Raw genomic sequence first — 12,784 nt, forward strand, 5'->3', positions numbered from 1 at the left:
AGGGGACGGTGCCATTCATGACCGACGTCCAACTTCTGGAGCCCTTTGCCAAGCTATTTATTGAGTGTAAATGCAAATTTAAGTGCTACATTAGTAAAATATAATCTTCTTGATTTGAGTACCACGCCCATAGACGTCCCAAGCACCCAACAACTATAAAACAACAGAACGTAGGCGTTTTAATTGGTTGCCCTTTCCATGGACTGATAGATTCGTAACCTTCCCGTGAAGGAGTTTCCCAAGTCCTAAATTAGTCCAGGGCCAGATCTCTGACATGAAGATGACAGTTTTAACAGGCTATGTCTGTTCACCTCAGATTGACCCCAGATTTTTTTGTGCTTCCATTGTGGGCCTTGTGTTCGGCGGCCAATTCTGTCTATTCACTATCGGCGTGTTACGTCGTTATTTGTCACGGTTTCAACCGTAACGTATACGTGACGTCGTCGCCATTCCTCATGTTTCCATTCCTCGGCCCTTGTAGAGCATTTTACCTGTGTGGTGAAGATGCTGTACAACCTGCAGTTCATCCAAGCCTTGGCGGCGTTCTCCACCAAGTTGAGGCCGGAAGAACGGCAGGCCTGGAGCTCATCTGGGGCCATCAAAAAGGTACAAAAGAGGCCATCAGACACATAAAGCTCAAGATATTCGCCCATATTTGCACTTTTTTTTTATGATTTAATGTGCGGTCTGAGACACTTCATTTAAAACACTGTAAAAATCTTTGTTTATGACTTTGTATTAAGACAAACGAAGCCTTTTTCCTCTTTTCATTTATGGAGTATCCGCAGTGGACTGTATCGATTATATATTCATTATTTTCTGTTTGTTTGTTATTTTTTTCTTCATTTTTTATTTACTATTTATTTATTTTATCTGTATATTTAGCTATTCTTTATATTGTTTATTTTTATATATTCACTTGTATATTTATTCATTTGTTTATTTTTGATGTATTTGTTGTCTTTATTTATTTATTCATTTATTTATTCATTTGTCTATTATTTATTTATTTATTGATTCATTAGTCTATTTTGTATTTATTCATCTGGTTTATTTATTTTTTCAGCTGTATGATTTATTAATTGTCTGTTTTTGAATGGATCTATTTGTTTTTCAATTTATTTATTTATATTTGTTTGTTTATTTATTTTTTATTTATGTATTTGTTTTTATCTATTTATGTATTATTTATTTATTCATGTGTTCATTGTTATTTATTTATTCACATGTTCATTTTTATTTATTTATTCACTTGTTTATTATTTATTTATTTATTCGTGCATTTTTTTATTTATTGTCTATTATTTATTGATTGATTCATTCGTATATTTTGTATTTATTCATCTGTTTATGATTTATTTTTTCATCTGTTTATTATTTATTTATTGTCTGTTTTTGAATCTATTCATCTATTTGTTTTTGTATTTATTTCTATTTTTGTTTTCTATTTATGTGTTTGTTTTTATCTATCTATTTATGGATTATTTATTTATTTGTGTTCATTTTGTTTATTTATTCACATGTTTATTTTTATTGTCATGTTTATTTTTTAACCATTCGTTTATTTTTATTTATTCATGTGTTTATTTATGAGTTTTTTTAATTTATTTATGCATGTTTTTATTTATTTATGCATGTTTTTATTTATTCATGCGTGTTTGTATTTATTTATTGATTTGTCTATTATTTATTTATTGATTCATTAGTCTATTTTGTGTGTATTCATCTGTTTATTATTTATTTATTGTCTGTTTTTGAATCTATTCATCTATTTGTTTTTCTATTTATTTCTATTTATTTTTTTATTTTTTTTCTATTTATGTATTTGTTTTTATCTATCTATGGATTATTTATTTGTGTTAATTTTGTTTATTTATTCACATGTTTATTTTTATTCTCATGTTTATTTTTTTATTCGTTCGTTTATTTTTATTTATTCATGTGTTTATTTATTTATGAGTTTTTTTTAATTTATTTATGCATGTTTTTATTTATTTATGCGTGTTTTTATTTATTCATGTGTGTTTGTATTTATTTATTGATTTGTCTTATTTATTTATTGATTGATTAGTCTATTTTGTGTGTATTCATCTGTTTATCATTTATTTATTGTCTGTTTTTGAATGTATTTATCTATTTGTTTATTTTTTTTTTATGTATGTACATTTGTATGTATTTATCTATTTATTGATGTATTTATTTTAGGGCCGCGCGAATGCAGAAACGTCTTTTGAAGCGCTACTCGGTCACGTTATCAACGAATTGTCCAAGTGCACCAATCTCTATGCAGTCGTGGTGGAAGACATCATGGTGAGTTTTGAAAATATGAATCAAGCCATTATCACCGAGCTGTTAGCTTGGTTATTGATCGAGCGTTGCCGTCCGCCCCTCTCGCCAGCTGAGCTCCAGCGTGTGGTCCCCGCAATCTGTCGAATTCAGCCTTCAGCAGTACTGCCTACCCTTCCTTCGACTCGCCTGCCTTCTGCAGCATCATCTCTACGGGGACAACCTCACTGGCTGCTTGGTGTGTTGTCGTCAATACCGTGATTGTTTATTTTAGTTCAGTTTTTGGGCTATAATGGCTCTGAGATCGTGTGTGTTTGTGTAGGGATGTGACAACATTTTTCAATAATAATTCATCACACATTTTCTAATACCATATTAAAGGCCATTTAAAGGCCAACCGACTAAAATGGCTTCAAATGACTTCTACTGAGCGTATTTTACACAGATTCCACCGCATATAGCTATATTTTACGTTTTAAGACGCGCGCTGAATATTCCGGAAGTCTTGTTTTTGAGTTGGTGACGAGTCCGTACGTGACGTCACTGAAGGAACGCCCCTGACCGGAAAAAAAAGGCCACATTGTGGCAGTCCTTCCATCGCCGTCAATGCATTTTGCTGTACTTGTTTGGTCTGAAAACGTTGTGTTGCACCAAAAAGAGCCAGAAGAGGGTGTCCAAGCTCCATATAAGGAATTTATCAGCCCATGGAAACTGGTAATTCCTCACATTTCTGCCTCTTTTTTGGTGATACATTTGAGTGAAGGCCCAGCAAGCTGTCTGTTAGCTAAATATTAGCTAGCTTTCTATCAGAGTTACTTAGCGAGCTAGCTTTGTATCAGAGTTACTTCTGGGTTGAGTGAAGGCCTAGCTAGCCATCTGTTAGCTATCTATTGGCTAGCTAGCTTTCTATCTGAGTTATTTATCTATTAGCTAGCTAGCGTTGTATCTGAGTTACCTCCGGGTTGAGTGAAAGCCTAGCAAACTGTCTGTTAGCTAAGTATTAGCTAGGTAGCTTTCTATCAGAGTTACTTAGCGAACTAGCTTTGTATCTGAGTTACTTCTGGGTTGAGTGAAGGCCTGGCTAGCTATCTTTTAGCTATCTATTGGCCAGCTAGCTTTCTATCTGAGTTATTTAGCTATCTATTAGCTAGCTAGCTTTGTAACTGAGTTACTTCCGGGTTGAGTGAAGGCCTAGCAAGCTGTCTGTTAGCTATCAGCTATGTAGCTTTCTATCAGAGTTACTTAGCTAACTAGCTTTGTATCTAAGTTACTTCCGGGTTGAGTGAAGGCCGAGCGAGCTATCTTTTAGCTAGCTAGCTTTCTATCCGAGTTACTTAGCTATCTATTAGCTGTCTACTAGCTTTCTATCTGAGTGACTTCCGGGTTGAGTGAAGGCCTGGCTAGCTATCTGTTAGCTATCTATTGGCTCGCTAGCTTTCTATCAGATTTACTTAGCTATCGATTATATTATTATTATTATTATTATTATTAAACCTTTTTATTGCTTTATTCTCTTCCATTTTTCTGTTCTCAGGAGCAGGAAGAGTTCTCATCGCTGACTGTGTGCTTGGGCTTAGCACCGGCGCCTTCTGCGGCTTCGAATCCTGTCAACAGTGCCTCGTGTCTGGAGTGGGGGATCGGCGCCTTCGACTTGGTCACACAATGGTGCGCTGAGGTCAAAGGGCTCTCTCAAGTGCAGGCGGAGCAATCGCTGGTAAGCCATCTTGGAGAATTTTTCAACCTTCTCATCCTTCCCCGTCCTAAAACTCAATATTATGCGGGTCCTGGAATTTGAGTGATAATGACAAAAACCGGGGCTCACTTTAGCTCATGCTAACATCTTATCGTTTTGCATTTTAAACATGGGTGGAGGTCTACCTAGCTGGCTACCTAGCTAGCTATCTATTTGCTGTCTATGAGCTATCTGGCTGGCTGGGTAGCTAGAAGCTATTAGCTATTTAGATAGCTAGCTGAATAGCTCAAATAGATGGAAAGCTCGATTATTATTAGCTAGCTATTGGCTGGCTAGCTTTATATCTATTTAAGGTTTTCCCGGTTAAGTGAACGCTGGCGCGTGTGGCTGCCGCTGCTCACCCACAGAAAAAAAACTTATCCTGTGACTGTCAAGTGACCTTGAGAGTTTTGAAAGGCACTTAGAAATTAAATTTATTATTATTATTATTATTATTATTATTATTATTACACTGGAGCGGACACGTTTTTGTACATTGACTGGCATTGAATGAGTTAAAAGTTAAAAAAAAAGATATTTTCCACACAAAAAGGCGCACTAGATAATGAGGCGCACATTCAACAATTAATAATCACTCAACCCGGAAGTAACTCAAATAGATACAAAGCTAGATAGCTAGCTAATAGAAAGCTAGCTATATCGCCAATAACTATTAATGATACACTATCTCTTAGCTGGCCATATCGCGAATAGCTAGCTAGCTATATCACTAATAGCTATTGGCGATATACACACGCGCCAGTGTTCACTCAACCCGGAAGTAACTCAAATAGATAGAAATCTAGCTAGATAGCCAACAGATACCTAGCTAGATAGCCACCAAGCTAGATAGTGAATAGATAGCTAGCAATTGGCCTATTTTGTCTTTTTTTTTTGTGTCATACATTGGGCGCACCGCATTCCATGCTGCAAGCTACAATGCATCCACTAGATGGAGCTAACACTCAAGGAAATGCCAACAGAACGGTCAGATGAAAATGACCAAAACCCTGGTACTGAGATGGGTATATTATTGTATGAATGAACATGGCGCTACCTAAATATTCTTTCTTATTTATCTCTCGTAAAAGACTTTACTGGTCCAAGATCCTCAGTGGGCTCCGCCTCGCCTTCTCCAGCTGCCCGACAACTACAATATCATCTTCCAGTACTACCACAGGAAGTCGTGCGCCGTTTGTAAAAAGGTGCCAAAGGATCCCGCACTTTGCCTTGTGTGTGGCGCCTTTGTTTGCCTCAAAGGGGTCTGCTGCAAGCAACAGGGCATCTGTGAATGTGTTTTGGTAAGTTATTATTATTTTTTTTAACCCATGACTTTTTATTAACCCTTTAAAGGACAAGCAACCGACACCATTTTTTTTTTGTTTGTTTCCTAACTGACATCGGAAAAACGTTTTATAGCATCTAAAATAGCCAAAACACGCAGGCTGATATTTTAACTTTTTAATTTGTAATTTATTTTAATTTTTAACATTTTATATTTTTTTATTTTCAATGGTAATTTTAACTTCTTAATTTGTAATGTTATTTTTAATGTTAAATATTTTTTAGATCTTTATGTATATAATCTTTATATTATTTTGTATTTTATTTTAAATGTGAAAAATTTTAATATGCATTTTTCATATTTTCAGTGTATAATTTAAAAGTAAATATTTTAAATTAAAATGTTTTATATTTTTATTTTGTAATTCACAATGTTTAATTTTTTACTTTTTTAATATTTTTGTGTTTTTTTATTTTTTAGGTTTAATTCTTTTTATTAATGTTTTTAAGATTTATTTTTTTTTACTTTCAATTGTAAATTTTTTAACTTTTGATTTTAAATTCTTAATTTTTAATTTGATATTTAATGTTAAATCTTTTTTAATATTTTTTATACGATACTATTTTGTATTTTATTTTAAATGTGATTTTTTTTAAAATATATTTCCCATATTTTCAGTGTATAATTTAAAAGTAAATATTTTAAATTAAAATGTTTACATGTTTATTTTGAAATTTAAAATGTTTAATGTTGAATTTTTTACCTTTTTATTATTTTTGTGTTTTTTTTTTTTTTAAGTTTATTTTTTTTATTTTTTAATATGAATTTTTTTACTTTCAAAATTTTTAACTATTAATTTTAAATTATTAAATTTCAATTTTTAATCATTGTTTTATGTTACTTTTTACTTTACTTCATTGTATTTTATTTAAGATAAGATCTGCGGTGTTAACACGATACGTCTCGTTTGCGCAGCACTCCCAACACTGTGGCGCCGCTACTGGCATCTTTCTACTGATTAATGCCTCGGTTATCATCATCATCCGTGGACATCGCTTCTGTCTCTGGGGTTCTGTGTATCTTGATGCCCACGGGGAGGAGGATCGCGATTTACGGTACCACACACATACACAAAAACTTTGGGGTTTGACCGTAGGTAGTTTCTGCACTATAAGGCGCACCTAAAATAACAGATTTTTTTCCTCAAATGCTGACCATGTGCCTCATAATGCGGTGCGCCCTATGTATGGAAAACGTTTTAAAATATGTCATTCATTGAAAGTGCCCCTTATAATGCGGTGCGCCCTATGTATGGAAAATGTCTTAAAATATGTCATTCATTGAAGGTGCCCCTTATAATGCGGTGCGCCCTAAGCCTGGAAAACGTGTTAAAATATGGTATTCGTTGAAGGAACCCCTTATAATGCGGTGCACCTGATGTATGGAAAATGTTTTTAAATAAGTCATTCGTAGAAGGTGCCCCTTATAATGTGGTGCGCCCTATGCATGGAAAATGTCTTAAAATATGTCATTCATTGAATATGCCCCTTATAATGCGGTGCACCCTATGCATGGAAAATGTCTTAAAATATGTCATTCATTGAAGGTGACCCTTATAATGCGGTGCGCCCTATGTATGGAAAAGCTAACTAGCCAGCTAATAGATAGCTAATAGCTAGCTTGCTAGCCAGCCAAATATCTAATAGATAGCTCGCTAGATAGCTAGCGAGCCAGCTACATAGCTAACAGATAATAATAATATAATAATGATGCATGTCATTTATAAGCCTTTAGCTAGCAAATAAAGTGCTCTCAATGACACTTTACAGTCACAGACAAGGATAGATACAATAATAAATAAAATACAATTCTAAATAGAAACAAGAGATTCTGCGGATCCTGCAATTTGAGTGAAAATGACCACAACCCTGGCACTGGGGTGGACACATTTTTGCACATTTTCTGGCAGTGAATGTGTTAATTAGCATAAGCAATGGATACTTGGACACAAGAAATAGAATCAGATTTATACCAAGACTGGCGCATATATTCTTTATCCTCTATGAGGAATGCCAATGGCAGTGAATGAGTAAATTTTCACCTCCCTGTTTTTTTATTTATTTATTGATTTTTGTGTGTTTTTTTTTGTTTTTGTTCTAGCCGTGGAAAACCTCTCTTCTTGTGCGAAGAGCGCTATCGAGTGTTGGAGCAACAGTGGGTTTCGCACACCTTTGACCACATCAATAAACGTTGGGGGCCTCATTATAACGGACTCTAAAAAAAAAAAAAACACACTTTAAAACCCGTCACAGAGAAAGTATTGGTGCCAGTTGGTGTGAAGTTCGGCGTACAATCAGGAATCCGTAGGATTAACGCTTATGCGTTTTCATTATGTGATCGTATAATTATCAAAATGGGACAAACAACATTTTGGAGACGTTAAATTCAAACACCAGAAGAGCACATTTTTTTTGCCTCCAGATATTGACGTGGTATGAAATAGGCTGTAGAAGGCTTTGATATTTATTTGGAAATATATATAGAAAGATAGATACATAACGGAATGTCTAGCGCTGATTATCCCTGCAATAATTCACCATTTATGATGATATTTAAGCATATCCTTTTTCATCATGGTTCTGGTTTTGAGCTCCTATTTTTTACTTCCATGACATCAACACACCTATGGCGTATTTTTTTTTTTTTTTTTGCAAAAGATTAAAAAAAAAGGCTCTTTTTAAGGGTCTAGTTCAGGGGTGTCAAACTCCGGTCCTCGAGGGCTGTGGTCCTACATGTTTTCCATGTTTCCCTGTTGTAATGCAACCGAGGCTGTGTTGCATTAGGTGTGTTGCAACAGGGAGACTTGGAAAACATGGAGAATTACGATGCTTGAGGACCGGAGTTGCAATCCATCCTCAGGTATTTTTTTTTTTGTTGTTGTTGTTTTTTTTTTTTTTTTTTTTTTTTTTTTGAAAATAACTTTTAGATATTTAAATAAATGCTGCTGCTCATTGATCATGTGATTTTTAACTTTGTGAAAGGTTGTGCATCGCTTCGAACACCCCGGAAACGTTCCACTCTCTCTTTTTTTTTTTTTTTTAACCTGTGGAGAATAAGCTCAACAAAATAATCAATAATAATACATTTCATTTATAAGCGCCTTTCAAAACTCTCAAGGTCACTTTACAGTCACAGGATAAGTTTTTCTGCAGCCACATGCGCCAGCGTTCACTCAACCCGGAAGTAACTCAAATAGGTAGAAAGCTAGCAAGCGCACTAAGATAGCTCTGAGGTAGCAAATATATATACAAATAAATAAATAACATAAATAATAAATAAAAACAAATAAATACAAAGCTAGATAGCTAGCTAATAGAAAGCTAGCTATATCGCCAATAGCTATGAGTGATATAGCTAGCGCCAATGATATAGGATATTGCCAATAGCTATTTGTGATATAGCTAGCTAGCTATTAGCGATATAGCCAGCTAATAGATAGCTAGTTACATCGCGAACAGACAGCAAGCCATATCGCCAATAGCTATGAGTGGTATAGCTAGCGCCAATGATATAGGATATTGCCAATAGCTATTTGTGATATAGCTAGCAAGCTATTAGCGATATAGTCAGCTAATAGATAGCTAGTTACATCGCGAACAAACAGCAAGCCATATCGCCAATAGCCAGCTCGCTAGATAGCAGTAGAACTCTCATGCTATTCCGATACAAATGTTGATAATAATAATACATTTCATTTATCAGCGCCTTTCAAAACTCTCAGTCACTTTACAGTATAAGTTTTTTTGTGGGTGAGCAGCGGGCAGCCACATGCGCCAGCGTTCACTCAACCCAGAAGTAGCTCAAATAGACAGAAAGCTAGATAGCTAGCTAATAGAAAGCTAGCTATATCGCCAATAGCTATTTGTGATATAGCTAGCTATCTATTAGCTGGCTATATCGCTAATAGTTAGCTAGCTATATCACTAATAGCTATTGACGATATTACTAGCTTTCTATTAGCTAGCTATCTAGCTTTGTATCTATTTATTTATATATTACCGGAATAGCATGACGCTTTCTTGGTCAGGGGTGTTCCTGACGTGACGTCACGTCAGGAATCGTCACCAACTCGAAAACAAGACTTCCGGAATATTCAGCGCGAGTCTTAAAACGTAAAATATAGCTATATGACGTGGAATCTTTGTAAAATGCGCTCAGTAGAAGTCATTTGAAGTGATTTTACAAATTATGGACACAACTTGTCCGGAGGCGTCGGTTGTCCTTTAAGTTCATCCAGTTGTGCCTGTGCGATGTTTTGATCAGAGTGAAGATGAAGCAAGTGCTCATATCACTGGGCTGGTGTTTTCAACTTTATTTTTTTTTTTTAGGGGTTTAAGTTGACACTTGAATTCAAAAGAAAAACTTTGCAGAAGTCACGCATGCTGCTTTTCTGTTTACTAGGTTTCTCTTTGTCATCACGTTTGCAGTACTCACTTTGTAAATGACCGTCAGTAAATAAGTCAACAAAAGTAAATTTTGGTGGAACGAAAGCTCTTTTGGTGTGTTCTCCCTTGCGATTAAAGAGCGAATACAGTACATTACTGTAGGTACAGAATCAAACTTTCTCATTTTGGCCAGAAAGTATGACTTGGGACGTTTAATGCAACATGTAAATTATGTGAATAAAATATAAGCACACTGTTTTGTGTCCTTTTTGTTTCAATTTGTGTTGGTGTTAAATTCTCTTGAAGTTATAGACATGTTTTATTTGTGTTACAGTGATACCTCGGTTTACAAACACCTTGGTTTAAAATTACCAAATTTGGACTCGTTTCCACTTTGATAGTTCAAAAGCAGAGTGCAGACTGCAAGGTTAAAATATCCCATCAATCAGGCTTTGCAAATAACCCGCACAAGCCATCTGTACACTTGATGCAAAAAGCTATCAACCCAGCTAAACAGAACACAATTGATGAGGAACTAGGTAAAATTATGGCAGAGAAAGCACCGACAAGGGATCATTCGTCAATATGGCTAAAAAACAAGGCGACGTTCCTCATCAAGTGTTTAATGCTGATGAAACCGGCCACTCCATTCCATCAACGACCAATCATAAAGGTAAATAAAACGATTTTATTATACAGTACAGTTTATTTATTTAATTATAATACCATAGCACATTTATTATACTTAAAATTAGGTATATTTTGTGTAGTTTTAATGTTTAGAAAATTACAAAGTAGAAAATTATACCACCAGGCAGTCCGGAGACTCAACTCCCTCCCAGCCCTGCCCCCCCCTGCCCCTTCCCACTGCCACAGTCACCGAACTCTTGAGTACACGCTGTACTATCATCCTGAACTCTATTTTTTTCTTCTTTCTCGTTTTTTTTCTGCAAGACCTCACTTCAACCCTTTTTTGTTGTTTTTGCATTACTACATTGTGTCACTTTATATACGACACTACCTCACTTTACATTCAGAAATTACATATATTGTCTGTTGTCAATTAGATGTCTGTTTTTAGCCACATTATAAGCGCCTTGCACGTTGGGTCCAAGAGGACAATAATTTCATCTGTGCAGCATGTCATGCATATTAGCATATTTGACATTAAAGCTGACTTTGACTTTTATGTTTTATGGGGACCTGGGAACGGATTATTCTCATTTTAATGGTTTCCTATGGGAAATGAATTTTTGGGATACACACTTTGCACCTTACACACTCTGTCTGGGAACCAATTATGTTCGTAAGCCAAGGTATCACTGTACCAGCTAAGAAATTCTTCTACCATGTGACTTGTGTATTTTCTGGATAATTAGGTTGAGCTTTTTCATAAACAACAGAAGCCCTTGTATGCAACAGACTTGTGATTTCAGCCAACTGGAGCAAAACGACGGCCAGAAAATGAAGACATTGTCAACTTAGCTAAAAAAAAATGGTAAAAAGTGAGGTAAGCGATTCATTTTGAGTAACTTCCTATTCTGATTTAGCTTCGTGGGCAAGGTGAGTCCACTCGTGTGTATTTTCCACGTGCGGGTTCAGTGTGCCCTGCTCAGGTATCCATAAGCTGATTATTAATTATTAAACAAACTCCCGACTGGCTGAAGGGACGAATCATTTTGGAAATGTTACAATGGATGGTAAGACTTGAGTTTTTTTTTGTATATGAAAAAGAAACCGGTTGATTAATAAAACAATGCATTTCAGTCCAGTTTTTGTGGTGTTGCAGAGCTCAGAGATGGACGTGAGGCAGCAAACAAAAGGTAAGAGATTGTTGTTCTATTTCTTTCTTTCCTTTTCCTTTAATAACTTTGCTCACGTGAAATGTAAATGTCTCCACTGCGAGACCAATAAAGGTTAATCCGAACTAAACTTTGTACATAGCGTCGCGATGATTTTGTAGTTCGAACGATATAAAAATGCAAAATATTGTCTCGTGATGACGCTAAACGTTGATTTTGTATGTCGAACCTTTAAAATAAATTATTAGCTTGTTGTTGTGAATTATTGAACAGTCGTGGAAAATTGGTACTCGGTGTGTGCAAAATAACGCTAGCCATGCTAAGCTAGCGACGTTAGCCACAGTTGCTTCGTAGGTAGCATAATGAAGGGTTACGCTAACACTACGCTCTACTGGTTATATACGTATATTTTTACAATATGCTAACAATTAAATATTCAAAACGTTGTTGCTAATTTCAATTTGCACTGCTCTTCTTTGCGTGTGTAATGCCAGATGTTTCTTTGAGAGTTTTGAGGGGGGGCTTATAAATGAAATGTATTATTATGATTGTTGTTATTATTATTGTTGTTGGGAAACACGCTATGGCTGTGCCAAACAATTATTAGTATGAAGTACAGTGATACCTTGGCTTACGAACTTAATTGGTTCCCACACAGTGTGTAAGGCGAAACGTGTGTATCCCAAAAAATAATTTCCCATAGGAAACCATTAAAATGAGAATAATCCGTTCCCAGGTCCCCATAAACCATCTTACTTTCTAATTTTCTAAGCCTTAAACTACACAAAATATACCTTATTTTATGTATAATAAATGTGCTATCGTATTATAATTAAAGAAATAAACTGTACTATATAATAAAGTCATTTTATTTACCTTTGTGATGGTCGTTGATGGCTTCATGGAATGGAGGGCCGGTTTCCTCAGCATTAAACACTTGATGAGGAACGTAACCGTCACCATCTTGAGGAATGATCCCTTGTAGGTGCTTTCGCTGCAATATCTATCTTTATCTAGTTCCTCATCAATTGTGTTCTGTTTAGCTGGGTTGATAGCTTTTTGCATCAAGTGTACAGATGGCTTTTGTGGGTTGTTTGTGGAGCCTGATTGATGGGATATTTTAACCTTGCAGTCTACACTGTCAAAGTTGAAACTCTCACTGTCGTCTGCCAGTCTCTTTAATGTTTAATTCAATGTTTAAACCACCTCCCCTCACTGCTGCGTTCTTGACCAA

General features: G+C 35.4%; 2 protein-coding genes across 4 annotated transcripts in view; both read left to right on the top strand.

The window, feature by feature from the left end:
- Positions 1-10,004, top strand: part of ubr3 (ubiquitin protein ligase E3 component n-recognin 3) — a 43,355-nt gene extending 33,351 nt beyond the window's left edge. For both annotated transcript variants that reach the window (XM_089002743.1, XM_089002744.1), the window contains 7 exons: positions 482-606; positions 2,206-2,310; positions 2,399-2,524; positions 3,821-4,000; positions 5,110-5,319; positions 6,279-6,418; positions 7,464-10,004. In XM_089002743.1, the coding sequence (XP_088858869.1) occupies positions 482-606; positions 2,206-2,310; positions 2,399-2,524; positions 3,821-4,000; positions 5,110-5,319; positions 6,279-6,418; positions 7,464-7,581 (1,004 nt within the window). In that variant the 3' untranslated portion in view covers positions 7,582-10,004. The remainder of the gene's footprint in view (positions 1-481; positions 607-2,205; positions 2,311-2,398; positions 2,525-3,820; positions 4,001-5,109; positions 5,320-6,278; positions 6,419-7,463) is intronic.
- Positions 10,005-11,178: 1,174 nt separating this feature from the next.
- myo3b (myosin IIIB) overlaps positions 11,179-12,784 on the top strand; it is a 93,534-nt gene continuing 91,928 nt past the window's right edge. The window contains exons 1-3 of one of the 2 annotated variants that reach the window (XM_089002205.1): positions 11,223-11,258; positions 11,351-11,448; positions 11,538-11,571. In XM_089002205.1, coding sequence (XP_088858331.1) covers positions 11,442-11,448; positions 11,538-11,571 — 41 coding nt within the window. In that variant the 5' untranslated portion in view covers positions 11,223-11,258; positions 11,351-11,441. Of the gene's footprint in view, positions 11,449-11,537; positions 11,572-12,784 lie in introns of both variants that reach the window. The other variant, XM_089002204.1, reaches the window with a different exon arrangement.

The sequence above is a fragment of the Hippocampus bargibanti genome, linkage group LG08, assembly GCF_051943395.1.
Source record: "Hippocampus bargibanti isolate YZ-2025 linkage group LG08, ASM5194339v1, whole genome shotgun sequence".
Classification (NCBI taxonomy): domain Eukaryota; kingdom Metazoa; phylum Chordata; class Actinopteri; order Syngnathiformes; family Syngnathidae; genus Hippocampus; species Hippocampus bargibanti.